Below are 25,134 nucleotides of genomic sequence, written 5' to 3' on the forward strand. Positions count from 1 at the left end.
TACCCCGATCGAACCTGCCTCCACCACCCTTTCAGGAAGTTTGTTCCAGACTCCAACCACTCTCTGGGTGAAAATCTTTTTTTCACACATCATATTTACTCCTTTTGCCAATAATTTTGAACCTGTGCCCTCTAGTTCTTGATGTTCTCTTGAGCAGGAACAGTTTCTCACTACTTATCTGTCCATACCCCTCAGGATCTTGAATACCTCTATCAAGTCTCCTCTTTTCTCCAAGGAAAACAGTCCCAAACTCTCCAACCTATCCTCACAACTATCCCGGGAATCATCCTTGTGAATCTCCTCTGTGCTCTCTCCAATGCCTTCTCATTCTTCCCCAAGTATGGTGCCCAGAACTGGATGCAGTACTCCAGATAAGGCCTAACTAGCATCTTACATGAGTTCAACATGACCTCCTTACCCTTGTACTCAATGCCCCTATTAATAAAACCTAAGATACTATATGCTTTATTAACTGCTCTCTGAACACGCCCTTCCATCTTCAATGTCCTGTGTGCGTATACACCGAGGCCTCTCTGTTTCTGTACTCCTTTAGAAGCTCTCCCTTTTGTTTATACTGTCTCACCATATATTTCCTGCCAAAATGAATCACCTCACACTTCTCTGCTTTGAACTTCATCTGCTACTTGCCTGCCCAATCCACCAATATGTCTATGTCCTTTTGAAGTTCAAGACTATCCCCATCACAGTTGACAACATTTCCAATCTTTGTATCATCTGCAAACATTGAAATCATGCCCTGCACATCATAGTCTAGGTCATTAATATATATCAGGAAGAGCAAAGGTCCTGACACTGACCCCTGAGGAACTCCACTACAAACCAGAAGTTTCCCAACCACTGGGGTCAAACTGACTGGCCTATAGTTGTCAGCTTTATCCTGGCACCCCTTTGTGATCAAGGGTCTAACATTCTCCAGTCCTCTGGCACCTTCCTCGTGTCTAAGGAAAACTGGAAGATTATCATTAGTGACTCTGCAATTTCCACTTTTGCTTCCCTCGGTACCCTTGGATGCATCTCATCCGGTCCTGGCACCTCATCTATTTTAAGTAAAGAAAGCCTTTCCAACACCTCCTTCCTCTCGATCGTAAGTTCTTCTGGTTTACAAGTTACCTCTTCTCCCATCTCAGCTTGTGTAGCACGTTCTTCCTTTGTAAAGACAGATTAATAAATCTGCAATATAAAGCTAGGCTCAGTAATGGTGACCATGATAACTGTCATCGATTGTTGTAAAAACCCATCTTGTTCACCAATGTCCTTTAGGGAAGGAAATCTGCCATCCTTTCCTGGCCTGGCCTGCATGTGACTCCAGAACCACAGCAATGTGGTTGACTCTTACCTAACATGTCACTCACTTCAAGGACAATTATAGATGGGCAACAAATGCTGGCTTTGCCAATGAAGCCCACATCTTGTGAAAGAATAAAGAAAAAGAGAATGTGGCTTTGACATTAATTCTCCCCACTGCATTCTGCGAGATTTGCTGCATTGCGTGACATTTTGTCTGATCTGAAATTTTGGGCCGTTGTCTACTCCAGGCAGACATTTCAGCTGTGGAAGCAGATTCAAGCTAACACTAAAGAGATGATATAGATCACCAGATCAGCATAAGAAGGGCAGTAATTTGTTCGATGAGAAGATAGGAAAATGATTTTAATGGGAAACCTTAATCAACCGACTAGAAACTTGGAGAATTCAAGTTCTTCTTGATGTAATGTATCAAGGAACCAAAAAGAAGCCATGTTCATCTTGATTCAGTATTCATTAATAATCCATAAAATGTATCTGATCTGAAAATCAAGCATCCGAGGGGACAGTGACCACAGAATGAATAAGTTCAGTGTGATCTGGGAATCAGCAATGCTGAAGACCAGAAGCACTGCACAAGTTTAAAAGGGATTAAACACAAAGAAATGAAGAGACAGATAAATGAAATGGATTGGGGAACTTGTTCAGCAGCACTTCAGACGAAGAGAAGTAGAACACTTCTAAAGGTAAAATGCTGAGCATGTAGGCTAAAAACATACCCCAAATCAACAAGCTCTGTCTGAATAACTTTAACCCTAAATTAAATCACAAGCATCCTGAAAGGGAAATAACAAAAATTACCTCAGTAAATGCTACAGAAGAAGATTAAGGGAAAGAATAAAATATAGAAACATGTTAAAAAGGTAATAAGAAAGATAGGGAAAAAAAGCATAACAGCAGAGGCTAAATATAATAAAAAAACACCTTTCAGTACTGCAACAGTAGGATGATAGTGTTAGGAAATAGAGATAGTTTAAGTAAGTTATATTTGTATTTTTGAGTGTTAGGAATGAGTTTTAGCTCTAAAGTTTAAGTTTGATTTGTATTTCTGTGTTTGTGTGTTAAGGAAAGGTCAAATTGAGTTTAGTTTCATTTTAAAAGATGAGTGCATTTCTAATAAGTGTTTTACGACTGTTGCAGCTAAGTTAACAAATAAGAATAGAGAAATTGGGTTGTTGCCTAGTAACAGGGGTCCAAAGAGGCAGGTCCCTTCCACAGACACAGATACAGAAAAAACTAGAAACAGCAGTTTGGTTTGGAAGCTGTTTGAGTTCAGATGGTTTTGCAAGTAGCTGCCAGGAGAGACTGGAGCAAAGGGGACAGATAGCCAGTCCCAAACTAAAGGAAAGACCCCAAAATCCAATCGAGTGGAACAGGAAAAAGTCCTAAGCAGACCTTCTAGTCAAAGTAAGGACAGGTACCTGGAAAAGGTCCTGTAAAGTGAAGTTAAGAGTGAGGGGCAGAGAGAAAGGCTCCAAGCTTCAGATTTAAAGAGACAAAAGCTGCAAAAAGCAGATTTAAAGCAAGAACAGCTTACAAGAGGCCAGAAGGTCCAAAGAGACAACTGAAGATCTGTAACTCTTTGCTATGTGCATGTGAGGCAGTGGTACTGTTGACGGCTAAGTTGGTGAGAGAGAGTGTGTGGAAGACAGCTTGAATGGGTGTGGTGACCCAGGCGGGAGGAACATTGGAAGGAGAGTTCAAAACCCTGGAGGTGAACCCTTGTGAAAGCCGTCTGAGAGAAAGCGTTGGTTTTGGAGAAGATTCCATAGCGAGTTCTTGGAGATTGGAAACTCTCATGTGAAAGACAGACTTTGGTGAGACCAGTTGGTTCATGGTGTGATAAGTGTCTGGTGAGAGAGTTGGGAGCAGTCGGGGGTGGGGGAGGTGCGTAGTTGAAGAGAGATCCATAGCATCTGGTTGGGGTGGCATCTGTCACTTGGTTTTGGAGTGTGGTGTGTCTGACCGCTGGGTGCCTATTGGTTTATATGGACTGTGTACTTACTGTGAACATTAGAGTACAAGATGGTTTTTGAGACTTGTGTTATCTTTACAAACCTGCTGTATATATCTGTAAAGGTATAGTTGTGGGTGAAGGAGTATTGTAATATAATTCATCATTTAAAATAATGGAATTAATTGTCAGGAGTAAATTTAGGGATTATCTCTTTAATAACTTAGTAAATAGCAACCGACATAGATCCAGATGGGGAAGGTCCTGCATGACGAAATCCAATGGATTGTGAAAAGCCCTATGATGTGCTCTCCTTTGACTTCTAAAAGACTTTTGACATAGTTCCAAATGAATACTATTACATAAAGCAATAGGAATTCAGGGCAAGTCAAATGAATGAATTAATAACAGACTGACTGAAGGATAGAAAATTATGAGCATTCAATAGAGAAGTTATGTTAGGGTGAGAGTGCATTACTGAATGAGGTTATCTGATGCTTTGGTTGTGGGATCTCTCTAATTTATTTAAATGGCCTGGACTTAGAAACTTGATGCAAACTGATCAAATTTGGAAATGATATCAAATTAGGAATGGCACTAAAATTGGGGGAGGCATCTCAGAAATTATAGGACTAGCTGGACAATGCAGATGAAATTAATGTAGACAATTGTACTGCACATTGGAAGGAAAAAAAAGCACCATAAACTTTTCCTTGAGTAGTGTTGATATAGCTAAGCATGAAGCATCCCGTGAAAGAATAAAGAAAATAAGGCTGGATGAGTGTCAATAACCATAGAACCATAGAAAAGTTACAGCATAGAAAGAAGCCATTCAGACCATCATATCTGTGCCAGCCATAAAAAGAGATAAAAGAAGCTAGCCAATCATTTTTAATCCCACTTTCCAGCACCTGATTTGTAGCCTTACAGGTTACAGCACTTCAGGTGCATATCCAGGTACTTTTTATATGAGTTGAGTGTTTCAGCCTCAACCACTAATTTAAGCAGTCAATTCCAGATGCCCACCACCCTCTGGGTGGAAAAGCTTTTCCTCATGTCCCCTGTAAGCCTTCTACCAATCACCATAAATCTATGCCCCCTGGTAACTGACCCCTTAGCTAGGGGAAACAGGTCTTTCCTGTCGACCCTCATAATTTTGTACACCTCAATTAGGTAACCCCTCAGCTTCCTCTGTTCTAAAGAAAACAACCCTAGCCTATCCAATCTTTCTTCATAGCTGTAATTTTCAAGCCATGGCAAGAGTCTTGAAAATCTCCTCTGCACTATCTCCAGAACAATTATGTCCGTCCTGTAATGTGGTGATCAGAACTGTACACAAAATTCCATCTATGGGATAACCAGCATTTCATACAGTTCCAGTATTACATCCCTGCCTCTGTATTCAATACCTCATCCAATAAAGGAAAGCATTCCATATGCTTTCCTTACCACCTTATCCACCTGTCCTGCCACCTTCAGGGACATGTGGACATGCACTCCAAGATCTCTCACTTCCTCAACCCCTCTCAATATTCTCCCATTTATTGAGTATTCCCTTGCTTTGTTTGCCCCCCTCCACCCCAGATGCATTACCTCACACTTCTCTGGATTGAATTCCATTTGCCACTTTTCCGCCCACTCAACCAAACCATTGATATAATTCTGGAGACAACAGCTATCCTCTTCACTATCAACTATGTGGCTTATTTTTGTGTAATCTGCAAATTTCCCAATCATGCCTCCCATATTTAAGTCCAAATCATTAATATATATGACAAAAAGCAAGGGCCCCAATACTGAGCCCTGTGGAACGTCACTGGAAACTGCTTTCCACTCGCAAAAACTTCCATCGACCATTATTTTTTGCTTTCTGTCACTGAGCCAATTTTGGATTCAACTCACCATCTTCCCCTGTATCCTACGGGATCTCATTTACCTGACCAATCTGCCAAGGGGAACCTTGTCAAATGCCTTACTAAAATCCATGTAGACAACATCCACTGCAGTACCCTCATCAATCCTTTTTACTTACTCAAAAAATTCTATTAAGTTAGTAAGACACAACCTTCTCCTAACAAAACCAGGCTGACTACCCCTGATCAATCCATGCCTTTCTAAGTGACAGTTTATCCTGTGTCTCAGAATTGATTCCAATAATTTGCCCATCATCAAAGTCAGACTGATCGGCCTATAATTTTCTGGCCTATCCCTTACACCCTTTTTAAATATTGGTACAATGCCTGCAAACCTACAATCCTCTGGTACCTCACTTGTATCTAGTGAGGATTAGAAAATGATCCTCAGAGCATCTGCTATTTCCTCCCTGGCTTTCTTTAACAACCTGGGATACAAAAGATCTGGCCTTGGTGATTTATCCACCTTCAAGGATGCCAGTCCCTCCAGTACTTCCTCTCTCATTATGCCTATTGTATCTAATATTTCACACTCTTCCTCTTTAACTGGAATACCTGCATCATCCCCCTCCTTCGTGAACACAGAGACAAAGTACTCATTGAGAACCCTGCCCAAATCTTCAACATCAATGCACAAGTTATCATGTACATCTCTGATAGGCTGTACCCTTTTCTTAGTTATCCTCTTGCTCTTAATGTACTGGTAATACATCTTTGGGTTTCCTTTGATTTTACCTACCAATATTCTTTTGTATTTTCTCTTTGCTTTCCTGATTTCCTTTTTTTACTTCACCCCGTACTTTCCATACTCCACTAGGCTTTCTACAGTAGTAAGCTTTTTGTGACTGTCATAAGCTCTCTTTTTCTGCGTTATCTTACCCTGTATGCTGCTGGATAGCCAGGGGGCTCTAGATTTGGCATTACCCCCTTCTCTTTGTGGGGACATGTCTACACTGTACCCGTAGAATCTCGCTTTTCAATACCTCTTATTGATTTGACACTGTTTTCTCTACTAGTAGCTGTATCCAGTCCACTTTCGCTAGTTCACCTCTCAGCTTTGTAAAATTTGTTTCCTGCAAATTCAGAACTTCTACTCCTGTTCTATCTTTTTCCTTTTCTGTAATGATGCTAAATCTAACTGTATTATGGCCACTATCTCCAAAATGGTCCATCATTGTTACTTCATTCACTTGCCCAGCTTCAGACTAAGACTAAATCTAGAATTGCGTCCCCTGTTGTTGGGCTTGTTACGTGCTGGCTGAAAAAATTCTCAAATGCAGTTCAAGAATTTTGTGCCCTCTGTAGCCTTCACACTGTCCGTATCCCAATTGATATTAGGGTAGTTGAAGTCTCCAACTATTACTGCTCTCTGAGTTTTTGCACTCACAAATTTGCCTACATATTTGATCCTCTAACTCCCTTCCACTATTTGGGGGTCTATAGTACACTTCTAGCAATGTGGCTGCCCTTTTTTTTTACTTCTGAGCTCAACCCATGTGGCCTCATTTGGTGTTTCATTTAGTATAGCATCCCTTCTCACAGCCATAATTATTTCTTTAACCAATAATGCTACACCCCACCTATTTTATCCCCCTCCCTATCCTACCTGAAAACTTTATATCCAGGGATGTTGAGCTGCCATTTTTGCCCCTCCTTAAGCCAAGTTTCCCTTATAGCTATGAAATCATTCTGCCGTGTATCTATCTGTGCCTTAGCTCATCGGCTTTATTTGCTGGAGTCCTTGCATTTACATATACATCTTTTAACACTGCCAAATTCCTGTGCTGTACACTTTTTAATCTGTGCTGCTGCTGTCTTTCAGAGTCACTCACTAATTCTCCATCTCCTGTTCCCTGCTCAGGTTCCCAGCTCCCTGCCAATCTAATTTAAACCAACTCCCCACCCTGGCCCCTGGCCCCCGACAGCACTAGCAAATCACCCTGCTAGGATATTCGTCCCAGTCCTGCTCAGGTGTAGACTGTCTGGCTTGTACAGGTCCCACCTTCCCAGAATGGGTCCCAATGCCTCTGAAATCTGATGCCCTCCCTCCTACACCAGCTTTCCATCCACATGTTCAATTGCTGTATTCTCCTTTTTCCGTACTCATTTGCACGTGGGACTAGGCGTAATCCTGAGATTACTGCTTTGAAGGTCCTGCTTTTCAATCTGCATCCTAGCTCCCCAAAATCTGCTTTCAGGATCTCATCCCCTTTCCTACCCAAGTCATTGGTACCACAACCTCTGGCTGATCACCCTCCCCCAGAAGAATGTCCTGCAGCCGCTCCATGACATCCTTGATCCTGGCACCTGGGAGGCAACATACCATCCTGGAGTCATGTCTGTGTCCATAGAAACGCCTGTCTGTTCCTCTAGCTAATGGATCCCATATCACTATTTCCTTTCCCCTCTTCTTCCTTCCCTCCTGTACAGCAGAGCCATGTGTGGTGTCACAAATCTGGCTCTGACCGTACTCCTCCGAGGAACCAACGCCCTCACCAGTATCCAAAACGGAAAACCGATTGGCAAGCGAGATCCCAGGGGACTCCTGCACTACCTTCCTAGTTCTCTTGGAGTGCCTGGTGGTCACCCATTCCCTTTCTGATCCAGACCCCTAAGCTGCGGTGTGACCACCCCTCTGAACATGCTATCAACGTAGCTCTCAGCCTTGCGGAGGCCCACAGTGACTCCAGCTGCTGCTCAAGCTCTAAAACCTGGAGCTCAAGGTTCTGCAGCTGGTGACACTTCCTGCACATGTGGTCATCTAGGACACCAGTAGTGTCTATGACTTCCCACATATTACAGGACATGCATTCACATGACTGAGCTGTCCTGCCATTGCTTCAATTTTCTCTACTTATGTTAACTTTATTTTACTTTGGTTTACTTATACTACTTTATTTTATCTGGTCTTGACTTTACTTTCCTTTTGCTTGTGTTTCTTACTGAAATCTAAGTAGCTTGCTCTTTTAAGAAGAATAGGCTTTTCTAATTTTCAACTATTTGAAGATCCTCCCTAACAGCAGTTTCTCATCAACCGATGAACTTGTGTTCTTTCTGTGCTGTCACTCTTGGATATTTTCAAAACTCAGCCCTCTCGTGCAGCTTTTCAACTCCTGGTCTCCTGCAGGCTGAGAAAGATAGAGAAAGAAAAAAGAGAGCACCTCTGGCTGGCCAATTAACTGCCGGCCAGCGTGAAATGCACGCTGAGACAGGCTCAGCTCTTTGGCAAGGGCAGGAAGAGGGTGGGCGCTGAGACCAGTAATGGTGTGGGTAGGGGGTTTAAATGGAGCTCCCTGAAGGCTGGAAGTCTGTGTTCAAGAGCCTCAGGGAGCAGCTTTGAAAATCGAATTGTTTGACTCATCACATCAGTTATTGTACTGTTGCTGTCTGCAGTGTGTCATCTGCACCCACAGCCCATACCCGGTGGGAATGCTCAGAGCCAGTCTGCCCCTTGCTTTTCTGATGAGTGCCTTCGGGTTTTTCTGGAGGCAGTCAGTGCCCAACATGACATCTTGCTGCCATGAGACGATAAGAGGAGGCAAGCTCATGTGACAAAGAAGGCCTGGGCGGATGTGAAAGGCCTGGTCAGTGACTATGATGTCATCCTGCACTGGATCCAGTGCAGGAAAAGGCTCAATGACCTTCTAGTGACCAGGGTGCATATTGAATCCAGTTGGAACCTTAGATAGATGTCCTTGTGGGTGGCAGCATTTGTTGGTGCTAATGGGTATGAAATGCAGAGCGTAAAGTGGCACATAATCCTGTGCCTTAATAGACTATGGCTAGCATGTATGTCAGGGTGAGGTACAGCAATGTGAAGGGTACGTGAACTTGCGTCCATGGTGGGGGTGGCTGGGATTTTCTGGCATGTTGAGGGGGTCTAATGAAAGCACTTTTGGCATGACAGGAGGAGTCACAGTGTGCAGGAGTGAGGTCGGACAGATGGTGGGATCCCAAACCTTCTCTTAAATCAGGCGGAGGAGCAAGTACAGGGAGATGGTGTGTGAACGTGGAGCCAGGTCCTGCTGGTCACAGAGAGGCAGGGGTCTCGGATGAGGGTAACAGTCCAGTGGAGAGGGAAGGGATTGGGAGAGGGAAGAGAGATGTAGGGCAGCGGTTGTAAGTCTGACATATGAAATCCACTAATCCCTGTTGCTTGCCCATTCAGAAGTCTTTGTTCAGCCAGATGTCCATTCTGAAAAGCAACCAGGCTACATGCACTCTGACTTCATAATGCTGTTTGATACTGACATTTTTTCTTCTCCCCTCAGATGGAACATCATCATGATCCCAGAAGGACCCCGAGGACCCTCCTGTGACCGAGGGTACCCAGCTGCCAGATGCACACACGTCGCATCCTCCCTCTGCACCATGCACCAACACAGATATAGACACGTCAGGAGGCATATACAGATGCAGATGGTAATGCATGGTGGTGAATGCACGTCACACTCCTGAGGAGCTGGCGGAGGCAGAGTCCCTAGGGCGCCGGCAGTCGGAGGATTGCCGGAGACCAGGACGATGCTGAGCCCAAGGCAGATGATGAGCCTTTGGAGTCATCCATTAGGTGGTCGATGCTGGATGTCCAGCAGGATGCCCATGAAGATCTGGCAGAGATCCCTGAGGGTCTGTGTCCCATGGTCTCAGTGTTTGAGGTGTCCATGCGCAGCATGAGTACTGTGTTGGCCCAGAGCTCAGAATGCACAGCTACCTCCATAGAGAGAGCGGCAACTCTCATGGAGAGGCATCTCCAGGAACTCATTCAGAGCTTTCAGGGATTGTGTTCAGACCTGCAAACCTCAGGAGGTCACTGCCAATGTGAGAGATGATGAGGCACCGAATGACTCTGCTAACTGCCCGTCCATCAATGGTGAGCAGGGAGGTTCAAACCAACCTCATCTGGGCAGGCGACTTGCAGTATGAATCTGGGCTCTCCTCTCAGGGCGCTCTTAATGATAGCAGCAGCTCCTCCACCTCTCTTCCAGAGACCGTTGGATCTGAGGAGAATGTGATGACTGAGGAGTGCCCAGCTGGACTCTCCCGCCCAGATGGGGCCTAAAAAGGCTCCGCTGACTAGAGGATGGTTGCTAGACATCAAGGCCGACGGTGCATCAGAGTCAGCAGCCTGCCTCCAAACCAGCTGCCAGCGAGGGGGAAACACCAGGATTTAGCACCCGCAAACAGAAATTTAAGTGACAATGATCACATAAGGGGTCTGACAGGTGATTAATTTCTCCTTGACACGTGTGTAATGGTGTACTTATGTCTCTGCCTTCAATATTAAAACGTTAGATAAAGTGCAATGGCCTTAGTGTGCTTCATGCATTTGTTAGGGAAGAGGCCTGGGATTCGTGTGTCACATATATTAATGGCTGAAAAGTTTATTTCAGAGGTTGAGGCATGAGTGAAAGGTGTCAGGAGTGCCTGATCAGCACCGATGTTAGGTGACATTTCTCTTGCCATCACCTTGACTCCTTGCTTTGGATGTGTAGTTGAAAGTCCTCTGAATCAAGGCCTCCCTGGTCTCCCTGCCTTCCATAAGCATGCTCACATCGGGATCTTGTTCCTCACCCTGGGGCTCTTCAGGCTCCTCCTCGGACTCAGCACTTGAATCGTCCTCTGTGGCCTCTGGAGCAGCACCGCTGTCTTCATCCTCCAATAGGTCCCCCTCTTGAGAGAGCAAGATAGTGTAGTGCGCAGCAGACAAGAAAATAAGGGAGATGTGTTCAGGAGGATATTGCAGTGATCCCCCCGAGCGACCCAGGCAGTGAAGCCTCATCTTCAGTAGGCCTATGGTCCTCCCAATTACTGCCCTTGTGGAGACATGACTGCGGTTGTAGGTCTCCTCGGCTGCAGTCCTTAGGTGTCTCAGCGGTGTCATCAGCTACCTTTTCAGCGGGTAGCCTTTGTCCCCCAGTAGCCAGCCATTCAAGTGTGCTGGAGCAACGAACAGCCTTGGCAACTGGGAGTGACGCAGGATGTAGGTATCATGGCAACTTCCAGGATACCTGGCACAAAGCTGTAGTATCTGACTCTTGTGGTCAAACACAATCTGGACGTTTAGAGAGTGGAAGCCCTTTCTATTGACAAAGGCACCCGGCTCCCCTGCTGGCACCTTTATGGGCACATGCATGCAGTTAATGGCTCCCTGAATTCGGGGAAACCCTGCAATTGTAGCAAAGCCTCTGGCTCACTCGGCCTGGCTGGCCTTGTGTGTCCTGAAGTGGATGAAGGTACTGACCCTTTGGAACAGTGCACCTGTGAACAGCTTGATGCAGCTATGGACAGCCGATTGCGAGACACCATGTAGATTTCGCACTGACCCCTGGAAAGACCTGAGGCACAAAAGTTCATGGAAACTGTCACCTCCAGAGCCACTGGTATAGGGTGGCCACCTACACAGTTAGAGGCAATTTCGGAATTGATCATTTCATATATAGAGGTGACAGGTGTCCCTGGAAAGGAGAAGCCTTCTTTGGCACTGAACCTCTGACATGTCCAGGTAGCATGATCACTGCCTGTACACTCAACATGCCAGATAATGGCGCCTTATCCGGACCCTTCTGGCCTGCACTTCCTGCTGGCCCTCCACCCCTTCTGGCTGTGTCTCTCAGTCCATAGGGCCAACTCTGGGATGGTTCCTGCAGGCAACTGGCCTTCTCTCCCTTCTGGCCCTCTTCTGAGGAGGTCCCTCCAGCAGAGTACACAATCCCCATTTTTGTCCAGATGGTTGTACAGGTTTCTGCACAGAAGGGGCCTTTCCGCAGGAAGCCTCTGCAAATGCTTAAAAATCAAGAGAGTTCACCAAAACACTAAAAAAAAAATGCCAGAAATGATCTCTAAACCAACTCCAGACAACTCACAGCACAATTCCTAGCTCCTCACGTTAGCAACACCCTGTAGGCCTTTTATCCCGCCCTGGATGCGGAAAGAATGAAAAACGTGAACAATTGGCCTGTGCGCCGAGAGTAAAAGCGCACGGGCCACTCAAAATCACTGACCGTTGCCCTTTAAATGGCTTAATTGGCCCTTTAAATGTTGGCAGACACGGGTCCGACTACATTGGAGAGACCAAACGCAGACTGGGTGACCGCTTTGCAGAACATCTTCGGTCTGTTCGCAAGCATGACCCAGGCCTCCCTGTCGCTTGCCATTTCAACACTCCACCCTGTTCTAATGCCCACATGTCCATCCTTGGCCTGCTGCATTGTTCCAGTGAAGCTCAACACAAACTGAAGGAACAGCACCTCATCTTCCGACTAGGCACTTTACAGCCTTCCGGACTGAATATTGAGTTCAACAATTTTAGATCGTGAACTCTCTCCTCCATCCCCACCCCCTTTCCGATCCCCCTCTTTTTTTTCCAATAATTTATATAGATTTTTCTTTTCCCACCTATTTCCATTATTTTTAAATGTATTTCCTTTCCATTGTTTTATCTCTACCTTTTAGCCTTTTTTGATTCCTTCACCCCACCCCACCCCCACTAGGGCTATCTGTACCTTGCTTGTCCTTTCTACCCTTAATTATCACATTCCTTAGATAATATCACCACCTTCAACACCTCTTTGTTCTTTTGTCTGTGACATCTTTTGGTTATCTCCACCTATCACTGGCCCTCTATCAGCTCTACTTGTCCCACCCACCCTTAAACCAGCTTATATTTCACCTCTTTTCCATTTTTACTTAGTTCTGTTGAAGGGTCATTCAGACTCGAAACGTTAACTGTGTTCCTCTCCGCAGATGCTGCCAGGCCTGCTGAGTTTTTCCAGGTATCTTTGTTTTTGTTATGGTTCCGACTTCCGCGTGCATCAGCCGACCAAAATATCGCGAGGTGTCACAATGATGTCGGCACGTCCTCCGCAATGTCATCGCGTCCCATTTCGCGACCGTTTGTGTCTACCGCGTGCCCATTTGGCCAGCACAAAATTCTGGCCAAAGAAAGTGAGCAAGGTACAGGAGCTTATAAAATAAAGAAATAAATCAAGGGTGGGTAGGTATTTGGTAAGCGAGTTATATCAGGTTAGAGATGTTACCAGTTGATTGGAAGTCCAGTGTGTTAGGGAGTCGTTTCTTCTTGTGATTTTGCGCATGGTTGATTGGCAAAGAGGGATAATTAAATATTTGCAGTTGTGGTCAAAATCATTGCTTTTATTACAATTTGCAGCTTTGCAAAATGCAAACAATAGTCATTTTGAATGTATCATCAAGGAGTCAACATACATAAACTCAATTTATATAAAAATTAGTGTCATGTTGCTAAGGTGATTTCACTGTGGATGACAAAACATAAAAGCACTTTACAAAGTATCACTTTTCCACATTAATGTTGGCATTTAAAAAAAATTATACACTATATTATGTAAAATCTTAATTTTGAAAGTTACAAAAAATAAGTGATAATATTAAGGTACATGACTGGAGTTTACTATGGTTAACAATCATTGTAGAAACTGACCTTGTTGTCAATTTCCTTTTTAATGCTGGTCACATTTTTTTCGAGGTCAGACAAATAATTTGTCTTCTCCTTTATTTTCTTATTTCCATCTTGTAATTTCTTCTCCAGGTCTGTAAGTGCAGAAAACAAAATCAGTTAGCATTATATCACTATTTACCATCTGTTGTCCTCACTATTAGACTACTAATCAACAGATTTTTTTTCTTCCACTTGCTGCTAACATTATTGATGGGTTTCCTATGGCACACTTTGATGGTGACGGATACAGTATGGTGCGTAACTTCCGGTGGAGTGGCAATTGAGCTGGATTGCCACTCCGCTCGCATAGTTTCTTACCTTGAAATCCAGCTGTTCCCATCTCGCCCGACCTTCTGACTCAGGCAGGGCGAGAGTTGAGTAACGCAGTGGATTCGTGAGGCCTCCAATCGAGGGCAGCTCAGTCGAAGGTAAGTAAGCCATGCTCTCTTTTTTGTGGCACTAGTTGTAAACCAGGTAAGATGAAAGGTCCAGACACTTTGACAAGCCAGGGAGAAGGTAAGTGTATAAAGTAAGTGGGTAGCATTTGGGGGCTGGAGGGTCAGGTGGGGCTTGCGGTGGTCGGATGGAGGGGGGTGGGGTGGGGTCAGGGTGGATCGGTGCTATAGTTACACTGAAGTTAGAAGTGGTTTTAATTCTTCAAACTGTTTCTGGGAAACACAGTCGGAATCATCCAGATGTTTGCAATTTAAAATCGCATTTTCAGATGGTTTCCAGTGCAGGGCAATTGCCCAAAGGACGTTTGAACTTCCTGGACAATTGCCATGCAATCCTTACCTGGGAACTTAAGGTGGAGGGGGAGCCAGGGGGAGGTTCCCCTGCCTATCTTTGGGCTACTTCTCAGATACACTGCCCTGGAGCTCAGAAGGAACGGCCCAATATTCCAAGAATATTTGTATTGATTTTCAGATGGTGCCTGCATCATTGCATCAGGATACCCTGGGTCTTTGGAAATCCTGTACATCCAATTGTGTGATGTTCCTCTTCTTTTGGTAAGTTAATGAGGTTTAGTAAACTTGCTATGAAAGCTTCAGTTATGTCCTTAACACACTTTTACATTATATTCTAAACAATGTCAGCATCATTTCAAACAGCAACTTGAAAAGACCCTGAGGGAAGAAGTGAATACAGCTGTAACTTCCATCCATAAAAGATAGGACAATGGGATTCACAGAATTAGTGAGCATTTCTGCAGCAATAAAGTACAGCTTGCAGACCTACAATTTCCCTCATTTAGCCTGAACTTTTCCAGACACTGCTGTTAAGGGCCCATTCTTCACCTAGGACTCCTTATACTTAGGTAAGTAACTCTTTTGAAACACTCTCCCTGGATCAATGGCTCTTTATCTTCTGCCTTAGAAACAAAACGGCCAAAGCTATCCCAATCAAACTAGTAAGAAATAGTTTTTGGCATACTTTTTAAAGCTCGTTTGATTAGATTCAAGCTGTGTATGTGGCAGGAAACTTCTAGTCATAGTGAACAATCATGGTCAATCAAATGTAGGTAGGAACTGCTTCCAGTAATTGCTAGTTTGACCGTCTTCAGTATGGTGAGTGTTGTACAGTGTTGGTTATAGTTCGGTTGGTCAGAAGAAGTCTTCATGGTCATATGTAGGTTAACTGTAAGTCTTTATTGACTCTTAGAACTATTTGCAAATATACAGTAGAGGGTGCAAGCTAGGAACTGTCTCCATGCTTGCTGGTACACATGGCTCTGTCCAACACTCAACTGACCCTGGATGCAGGTAATGTGCCCTCTCACATCACTGGGTGGGTGTTAGTATACTCAGTCCCACATTAACCCTATATGTGCCAGAATTTTATACTACACTGAGAAGCTTTTTAAAAGAAATCCTTGGGATGTGGGCCTTGCTGGCAGGGTCAGCATTTATTGCTCATCCCTAGTTGCGCCGGTAGAAGATTGGCTAAAAATCCTGTTTTTAGAAACTATGTTGGCATCATGTGAGCTCTCAGCAAAGCACAGGTTGTACATTTCCGCAGCTTATTTTTTTTTCAAACATCATGATTAATAAATGAATAAAACAACTGTACAACAATGAAGAGGCTAGACTCCACACAAATCAAACATATACCCCATGCTGTTGGTGTAACAATGGACATCTACCTGTAATTCTTCTCAGTTTTTCTTCCAGGTCTTTGGCCAGATCAGCAGCCTCTTGTTGTAATTGTTCTGCTTTTTGTTTTCCATCAGTTGGAATATCTTGTACATTTATTTTGCTTAATTTTACATAAGTTTCATTCATTTTTTGAAATTCCTTCAATGATCAAAACATAAAAATGTCTTCAAACAAATCAGATAATTTACAAGTAACATAAAATAAATATATGCTTAATTGAGAGAACAAAATCTGTTAGTTGAGAAAACACATTGTAATGGTTTAAAAATATAGAACAATAGAACTTAACACACAGGAGGTCATTCAGACTCCAATCAACTTAAAATGGCTGTGCTAGTTCACAGGTAGAGCAATCCAAAGCTAATTTCACAGTTCTGTTCTCTATTTATAACTTTATATTTACCTATGTTTCAAATATTTATCCCTTTTTTTCCCACAGATATAACGGTCTCTCTGACTGTAGTCTAACCATCGATTTGTACAAATTTATTATTACCCCTTTGCCTTCGACATCATCTCCATGATCTTATGGCCTTCTCCGTTATGAGAAAGACCCATTAACCCTAAACCTTTAATTCCTCAGCCACTGAATAAGCCCAGATCTGGTTTAAGAGGAGGTTGTTTTTTTCCCTCCCCAGAGTCTAATGAATATTTGGATAGGCTGCTGCTTGTGTGGTGAACACTGATTTGCTAAATTCTTTAAAAGGGAGAGCTGGACCTTTTTTGTGGCTGGTTCACATATCACCTCATACAAAAGATAGATATTGTATCAAGTTGATGGGGTGATGCCAGAGTGATGCCAGATCTGACTAGTTTTGATCACCTAGAGTAGTGGATGAGAAATTTCCCAATTTTTTCCCCCCACAAATTGGCCCGTGTTTTTATCTGGTTTTCACTTCTTCCAGGAGATCGTGTGTTTTTGGGTTGTGAGGAGAGGGTATTGTGATGCAGTTTGACATTAATCAGCCCCAAAATGAATGGCAGAAGGTTAAAAATTAAAAATTGGGGACTGGATCTCCAATCTGTCACCAGCGATCATTGTTGTTTTGGAGAGACTGGGCACTTCATTACAATATTTATACCAGGCTCTCTCTTTATATTTGGGAGTTTTAATTAAGCTTTACAGTTGCTGCGCAGATATTGGCAAACCTAGCAGCTAAATAGAGACGGGAGCAGCTGGCTGCGGAAGTTAAATACTTCTTAGAGCATTGCAGGACTGCTTCCCTCTGGTTGCTCTTACAAAGCTTTGGCTTCTTCTCTGCTTGCCATTGTCTCCCCTCAATGCTGGGGTTGACCAAATGCAGCAAACTACCCACTGCCTCCCCGATTGCTGTGAATGGCCCCCAGTTCTGGGCTTATCCCACTGGTTTACCTGCCCAATACCAGCCAGCCTATTAAGCTGATCAGCTGTTGGGTGGGAAATGGAAGGAAAAGATGATGACCTGTGTGAAATTTGGCAGCATTTCTATGTCTCCAGGATTTACCCACTTCTTAATGCAGCCACTTGTTATCATGCACCTCTGCACTTTGTATATTGTAAATATTGGGGTCAAGGCTTCGCAGTTGTGTTCTACTGGCTGGATAGACCTGTCATTGTTTGTATGTTTGTAACTTAACTTTCTATTCATACTGCAATATAACTCTGTGGAAACTGCATCACTGAGGAAAATCTAGGCCTCTATATCTTGCAAAACAAAAAAGACCTGCTTCTCATTGATCTGGCTTGAACCATGGCTCTAGAAGTGAAAATTCTATGTCCTAATCTGCATTACCATTGGGGTTTTGCACCAAGAGTTGATAATTGTTGGGTACATCCCTGACACACCAATTAGTAGTTAAGATAATAAGCATCAGAGTACCAAAAAAGTTAATTTTTACTCACAATATTACTTATTTGGCCCAATAGGTCCTTAGTGTTTATGCTCCACAAAAGCCTTCTGCTCTTCTTCACCTAACCTGATCAACGTCTCTTACTATTCCTTTTTCCTTCATGTGTCTAGCTAGCTTCCCCATAAATGCATTAAAGCTAATCGCTTCAACTACTTCCTGTAGAAATTATGAGTATTTAGTAATACCATTGTATTATAACTTTATGAAGATATGATTAAAATAATTACTCGTTCAGCTTCCTCAGCAAGATTCTTTGCTTCACTTGCTTTCTTCATTGCCTTTTTAGTCACAATCTTGTTGTTAATGGTCTTGTTTTCCAATTCTTCAAATTCATTTTGTAGCGTTGTTAGTTTGTTCATTAAATGCATGAGATTGTCAGAAATTGACTTGGTTTTCTCATTAACCTGTCAAGAGGAAGTTAAAACATGAAAGCCTAAACATTGTGAATTGAGAAAAAATGCAAATTAGTGATCTTTCATTGACTGGCGTTAATTTTAGTATTGCAAGAAATTATAATTAAAAGCCAATTTAAAAAGATGTGTGACAATGCTAGGCTGGTTACACATAAGAAAATCACCTGTTGTATGGAGAATTTGGAAGGGAAATAAAAATATTTGAAAGAAAGGGTATGACAAAATACTGGCAGGTAATATAAAGGTTAAATGATAAAAGATTTTATAAACACAAAAGGTAAAAGAATAGTTTAAAAAGTTTATAAATGAGTTTTCTGTAATTGCCTATTAAGAAATGTTTAGTTGTTATTGATTTTTGTTATAAAGTTTTAAAATGGGAAATCTTGGTATACGATTCATTTGTGTTAGTCACTGAACAATTTGTATCTCTTTATAAAAGTTATTGGTCTCTATGGGAATCATAACATTATTATTTATCCCTCAATCAACATCAAAAAATCAATTATCTGATCATTATCACATTGCTGTTTGTAGGAGTTTGCTGCATGCAAACTGGCTGCCAGGTTTCCTATATTACAGCAGTGGCTACATTCGAAAGTGCTTCATTGGCTGTAAATCACATTGAGATGTTTGGTGGTCGTGGAAGGCACTATAAAAATGTAAAGTGTTTTTTCCTTTCTCTGGCCATAACTTTTCAAATGTCCTTGGGCATGGCATTCATGCCAGATGTCTAGAGGGTTGTCCTTGTAACATCTATGTTCAAAAAGCCTAAACCAGTTAATAAATGATGGTTATATAAACAAAAATAAAAATGTTAAACTGAAGTGTTGGGAGGTGATTGATATATGTAACCACACTGTAAATGCATTAAAAAAGATTCATGATATTGGTACACTTCATGGCTTGAGCAATGATTCTCCTCAGGCCAATATTAATGTACACAGTTCTTTCAGAAATATGAAAAATGATTAACTGCAGAACAATGTTTAACATCTATATGGGACAAGGTGGTCTCTTGACAACCCTTTTTGTCCAAACCATAACTTCTGATTTGAAAATAGAAGGAAAAACTGTGGTATAGTTGAATATTATACAATGGGATTAAGGCATATTAAAGATTACCTGGCACCTTGATAAAGAATTCAAGCATTTCTGTAATCTGGATTTTTAAGTTATAACTTAAAACTTTTAATTAGAATTAAGATCCTTCCTATTTACCTGTGAAATCTGAGTCTGAAAATTACTTAGATAATCAAAGATTGTCTTCATCATGTCTGTGACATTTTTTTGGACTGCTTTAACTTTGTCCAGATCTTTCTGTAGTTCCTTTGGGCTTGGGATCTCTTGGGCCGCTTTCCTAAGAATTCACATAAATTTACCACAGTATTTATGTACCAAGGAAAGTTAATACACAAAGACACTTTTCAAATGTAAATAGATTCACTGTCAGATCGCTACTGTTAAAATAATATTATGCAGTATCATGCATTCAGATGGAACCATACCATAGACAGGAAGCAGTAGAATAATACAATTGCACATATTTGTTAAATTCAATCATTATGAGGTTATTAGGCAGATAGCACATTAATTGTTTGGTGTGTTATTAGTGCCTGTTACAATTGTGAGGCATATAAGATTATGTTTTGGGATTAGTTCTTTTGGTTTACAGGGTTATTCAATTTTGGGACTGTAGCTTTAAATTTAGGGTAGAGGAAAGGGGTCATGTGACCTGTTCTACCGTCATTCTGACAGTAAGCCTGGGAGGTTTGATTGTTAGAAATCAAAGGTGGGCTCAGATTATTTTACTGAGAGGAAGGTACAAGGTATATATGCTTGGAGAGAATGACAGCAGTTTCTGAGTCTGCAATGAGTTGACTCTGTGTCCCCTAAAGTCCCAGAAAAGTGTTAAAGTTATTGAGTTGTAAACAGTTGTGCCGTAAACTATCCTATTATTCAAAGTTTGAAGGGAGTTAGGATCAAGGATAGCTGATTAGCATTTCTCCTTTGATGTAAAGCTAATGTGTTTCCTGTTGCACGGGGAAGAAGTAGAGGAAGCCATTGTTGAGATCAGGTTACAGGCTTCCCTATAAATCCGTTACTATCCCAGACAAGATTTTTGTCTTGTGTGGCCTTTAGCCATCTGAGAGGCAGAGAGAAGGAAATAGAAGCAGCCTGGCCTGTACATGAAGTGCAAAGAATGCTGCCTCTGCTGTTCACCACGCAGAACACAGGTGTGAGATCACACTCAGATTGAAGACTAAATTTGTGAGGATTTAGAGGGGCTGGCAGATTTGCATAGCCTGGAGCTAGAGGAAAAAATCTACAGTATAACCCTCACAGGAAAGTCAGTTCTGCGATTGGAGGCTACCCAGCTAGAAAATTAAGAAGGAAGTAACCCATTGGAAGCCAGGACAAATTGGGAATATTTTGCTATAAGAACTGTAATGCAGTAGAGAATGCAATGTGTGATAATTAAGTAAAAAGGAAATGTTTATTTCTGTATAAAGTATAAGTTGTCTACAAAAAGTAAATTGTGTTTAGTTATAGTGTTTCTTTAGTCATTTGTTACAGTGAAAGTTTTAAAATGTGAAATATTGACATGTCATTCTTTCAGCTCATAACTGGAAATTTGAAACTATTTTTAAAAGTTAAAAATCAGTACAGAGATTGTAACAACTCACCCAACCATTTGTATGCTGATCATTTCAACTTTTGTAGAATTTGCTTCATTTACATGGTGTGAGTGAGTCCCTGTCCTATATTGGGTTTGTGGTTGGGAACTTGTTGAATGGGTCTATGAAATCTCTTGTAGGCAGGTATTAATGGTTGGCTAAAAGAACCAATGGGTGAATTTAAAGATTGCTAATATTTTTAATGTATTCTTCAGGCTTTGCAAAGGGTGTATTAGGCAACAAAGAAACTTGGTGATCTTACCATAGGCATGCAGTGACTTGGAGATGTATGTTGACAATATCCAACTCTACTTTCCACCACCAACCTCAATACCATGAGCTGTTCTTGGTTGTTAGACTATTTGTTGTAAATGAATCAGAACTTCCTTCAGCTCCACACTGGGTAGAATAAAGCCAATATATCACCTACCATCAAAAACTCATTATACCTTTATGTCATTTTCATGCCCCTCTTCAGCTGGGCACTCCCTATACACCATCAGGTTTACCCTATCAATGTCCCATTGAATCCTGACCTTTAATTTCGACAATATCTCTGCCTCTGCCTTTTTCTCATTCTCACTGAATTCTTTATGCACATTTACATTACCTCCATATTTCTCTAATGCTTTTCTTATCCATTTCTTGTGGTTTGCCATGTACAAACTGCAACTTGTCCAACTATGGTGTCCATATCCTGTCCTGCAATAATTCAGATTGCTTGTAACCCCCATCTTCACAGATCTATTGACTCCATTTCCAAAAATCCTGATTGTCATTTACAAATTTCTTCATGGCTGCATGCCACTGTACCCAGCTTTGCACTCCTGCCATTTGTCTTTGGTCCATCGGTTCTAATGTCCTGTGCATCTCACCCCAACGCCAAGTCCAAATCCTTGCCACACCTCCCTCCTGATCCACCACCCTTGGCAGAACTTTCAGCTATCCCAATTCTAATCTTTAGAGCTATCTCACTTCTGCCTTACTGCTTCTCCCTCTGACTTTAAAAGTCTCCTAAACATTGGCCAGGATTTTTCATTGGTCGGGCAGGCTCAGCAGGAGCGGGTGGGGGTGGTTGGGAACCCAACCACCGCCTGCGATCGGCTCCACGCCGCCATTTTGCGCAGGCGGGCCAATTAAAGCTCGCCCAGCGGAATACTCGAGCGTTCCTGTGCGTGCAGGGGAAGGAGAGAGAGTCAGGTCCAGCGCTCTTTCGCACATGCATGCGAAAGAGTGCTTCAATCTCCCTGAGGCAAGGGACTGCCTCAGGGAGATTGAAGCGCTTTTTAAAAAGATAAATAAAACCAATAAAAATTTAATGAAACATGTCCCCTCATGTCACATGAGGGGACGTTTCATTAAATTTTTATTGATTTTATTTGTTTTTATGTCTGTGTCACATGAGATGGGACATGTTTTTATTTTTCAGAAAAAGTTTTTACATAATCATTATTAGCCTTAGGAAACCTCATCCCGCTCATGGATGAGGTTTTCTGAAAAACGTAAAGACCGTTTGGTTGGACGGGCAGCGTAACATTCATGTTAATTACCTGTTTAATGACCTTAATAGGCCTATCAATTATTGGCGAGCGCGCAGTCGACTCTGGCTTGCGCCGGCCGAGTGAAATATCACGAGACAGTGTGATGACGTAGGGGTGCATGCCCGACGTCATCTCGCATCATTTTACATTCTGGAGTGTTAGGCCCTCCCTCGCATGCCGAATGGAAAATTCTGCTTATTATAATTTTACCGATGCTTTCAATCATTGCTTCTTAACTCTGCCATCAAGTGGCATCCATTTCTGCTCTATAAAATACCTTTGAGGCATTTTCTAGATTAAAATGACTATATTGCAAATTGTTGCTTTCATTATTGATATACTTGAGCCATTCTGGCTATGCAAAGATGCACGATTTTCCATACACGACTCATCTATCTAAATGGGTGGCAGGACAACAGGGGTACCTTTTAACAAGTCATGATTTCTGTTTTCCATGCACTACACTCACAAAGAATTTAGCGTACACAGGTTTGATCATGGGATAACAAATTAAAGAAACAAATCCTTTTCTCTCCTTTTTTCTGGCTATAGTTAAGATTGGGATGCAACAGCTTAGGGAATATGTAGCCAGTTTGCGGCAGAAGAATATTATAAATAAAAAGTGAAGAGGCTGTAAGCTGTCAGCAGTAGATTACAGAATAATAATTAACCAGGCAGGTTATTTAACTATAACCCTACATACTCTGCTTTCATTGCACGTTTCAAAAGCGTCTTTGCTTCTTCAGAGCGGTTGTTCAGTCTTTCCACTTCTTTATCTATGTCATTAATTTTGGAAAGAATGTCCTGAATTTGTTTGTTTTTCTTCCTCACTTCCTCAGGCGTAATAGGTAATTTGATGGAAAGAACATGGTTTGCAATTTTTTCAAGATCTTCAGACGAAACGCTGTCCGCTTGAATTGGAAGAGAAAGTGTAAAAATACAAGTTGCCTTCACAAATGAAATGTAAAGAACACATTTCTCAAACAAACAATCTGAAGTAGAATTATAATTTTTATGATCATAAGTCCATACTGTCATCTCTTTATTGGATGATCAGCTTGGCAGATGGCCTATTTTTGGTGTAATTTCTACAAACTCTTATTTGCTGTATTGAACAAGACTGTGCTGATGTACGATGGTACAATGATTGAAGGACCAACTATTATAGGGTACGCTTGCCAATTGTAAGACAATGCAATTTTCCAAACAAGATACATGCATTCTCAGGAACAATGTTTAACATGTTTCACTCCTCCTTCGAATACAAGGAAACATGGGAGAATAAAGATAAAAGCAAAATACTGCGGATGCTGGAAATCTAGAACAAAAACAAAAATACCTGGAAAAACTCAGCAGGTCTGACAGCATCTGCGGAGAGGAATGCAGTTGACGTTTCGAGTCCGTATGACCCTTTACCAGAACTAAGGAAATAGAGAAATGAGGCGAAGTATAAGCTGGTAGAGGGGGGTGGGACAGGTAGAGCTCGATAGGGGGCGAGTGATAGGTGAAGGCAAAGAAGAGATTGCCAAAGATGTCATAGACAGAAGGACAAAGGGGTGTTGACAGTGGTGATATTATCTAAGGAATGTGCTAATGAGGACATTAAGGGTAGCAAGCAGGACAAGCTAGTGGCAGATGGCCCTAGTGGGGGTGGGGTGGGGGGAAGGGATCGAAATAGGCTAAAAGGTGGAGATAAAACAATAGATTGAAATAAATTTTAAAATGGGTGTGAAAAGAAAAATATATTTGTAAAAAAATTATAAATAATTGGAAAAGGGGGGATTGGAAAGGGGGTGGGGATTCTTGCTTAATGTCCCCATTAGCACATTCCTTAGCTAATATCACCACCGTGAACACCCCTTTGTTCTTTTGTCTATGACATCTTTGGCAATCTCTTCTTTGCCTTCACCTATCACTGGCCCCCTATCGAGCTCTACCTGTCCCATCTCCCTCTACTAGCTTATATTTCACCTCATTTCTCTATTTCCTTAGTTCTGATGAAGAGTCATACGGACTCGAAATGTCAACTGTATTCCTCTCGGCAGATGCTGTCAGACCTGCTGAGTTTTTCCAGGTATTTTTGTTTTTGTTATGGAAGAATAAAGCACCATTTAGCCTTGAAGCTCTTTCATTTCATAACTCTGTAATCATGAACTCTACTTGTCCCATTTAATGTTCAAAGGGAAAGTTGCTAAACTTTCAGCCAGTCCCCAAGGTTAAATCAGATTGTAAAAACTCCAGAATAACTGTAACTTAGTCATTCCAGAAAATTTGCTTCCCTTAGCATGACATTTCTAAGCCTGCAGCATCGCAGAAGCCAAATTTTTCTTTATAACATTTGATTATCTCTGTAATTATTCTTTTTCCCCCATCAAATTCAACTCATTTGTTCTCCTTGTGAACTTTTCCCCTGCAACTTTCTCTCTTTCTTCTCCTCCTTTGACTGCTTGACTGTTTACCATGATAAAGTTCCACAGATATCATTTGCCCTGTTATACCAAATGAGTCTTCTTCCTGTGAAGAAAATACAATAAAAGTGGCAACAGGGAAGGAAAAGGACTAAGTACCTGTGAGAAACTCTTTCACTTTACTGATGATGGCTTTGCTTTCTTGCTTTTCCTTTTCAAGTTCATCCTTAGTCTTAGTTACCCTATTGGATAATTTGGTTGCCTTTTCCTTGGTTTCCTGTGTCATTTTTCTGAGGGAATCAATCTAGAAAGAAAAGGCTACTTTACTAGTACACAAAATTAAAGCTTTTCTAAATTCCTTGGCTTTTGCAATCTAATTGAA

At 42.0% G+C, this 25,134-nt stretch overlaps 1 protein-coding gene and 1 long non-coding RNA gene across 3 annotated transcripts in view; one reads left to right on the forward strand and one right to left on the reverse strand.

Moving 5' to 3' along the window:
- The window catches only part of LOC144687395 (uncharacterized), a 94,301-nt gene that overhangs the window by 34,260 nt on the left and 34,907 nt on the right, over window positions 1-25,134 (forward strand). For both annotated transcript variants that reach the window (XR_013578128.1, XR_013578127.1), the window contains exons 2-3: window positions 14,597-14,679; window positions 14,782-14,987. This is a non-coding gene — a long non-coding RNA (uncharacterized LOC144687395). The remainder of the gene's footprint in view (window positions 1-14,596; window positions 14,680-14,781; window positions 14,988-25,134) is intronic.
- Window positions 13,324-25,134, reverse strand: part of lamb4 (laminin, beta 4) — a 118,136-nt gene continuing 106,325 nt past the window's right edge. Inside the window, exons 28-33 of the mRNA XM_078553462.1 lie at window positions 24,912-25,056; window positions 23,048-23,255; window positions 19,347-19,485; window positions 17,943-18,119; window positions 15,813-15,963; window positions 13,324-13,761 (exon numbers count right to left, since the gene is read on the reverse strand). Of these exons, the coding sequence (XP_078409588.1) occupies window positions 13,628-13,761; window positions 15,813-15,963; window positions 17,943-18,119; window positions 19,347-19,485; window positions 23,048-23,255; window positions 24,912-25,056 (954 nt within the window). The 3' untranslated portion in view covers window positions 13,324-13,627. The remainder of the gene's footprint in view (window positions 13,762-15,812; window positions 15,964-17,942; window positions 18,120-19,346; window positions 19,486-23,047; window positions 23,256-24,911; window positions 25,057-25,134) is intronic.

This window comes from Cetorhinus maximus, chromosome 12 (genome assembly GCF_964194155.1).
Source record: "Cetorhinus maximus chromosome 12, sCetMax3.hap1.1, whole genome shotgun sequence".
Lineage (NCBI taxonomy): Eukaryota > Metazoa > Chordata > Chondrichthyes > Lamniformes > Cetorhinidae > Cetorhinus > Cetorhinus maximus.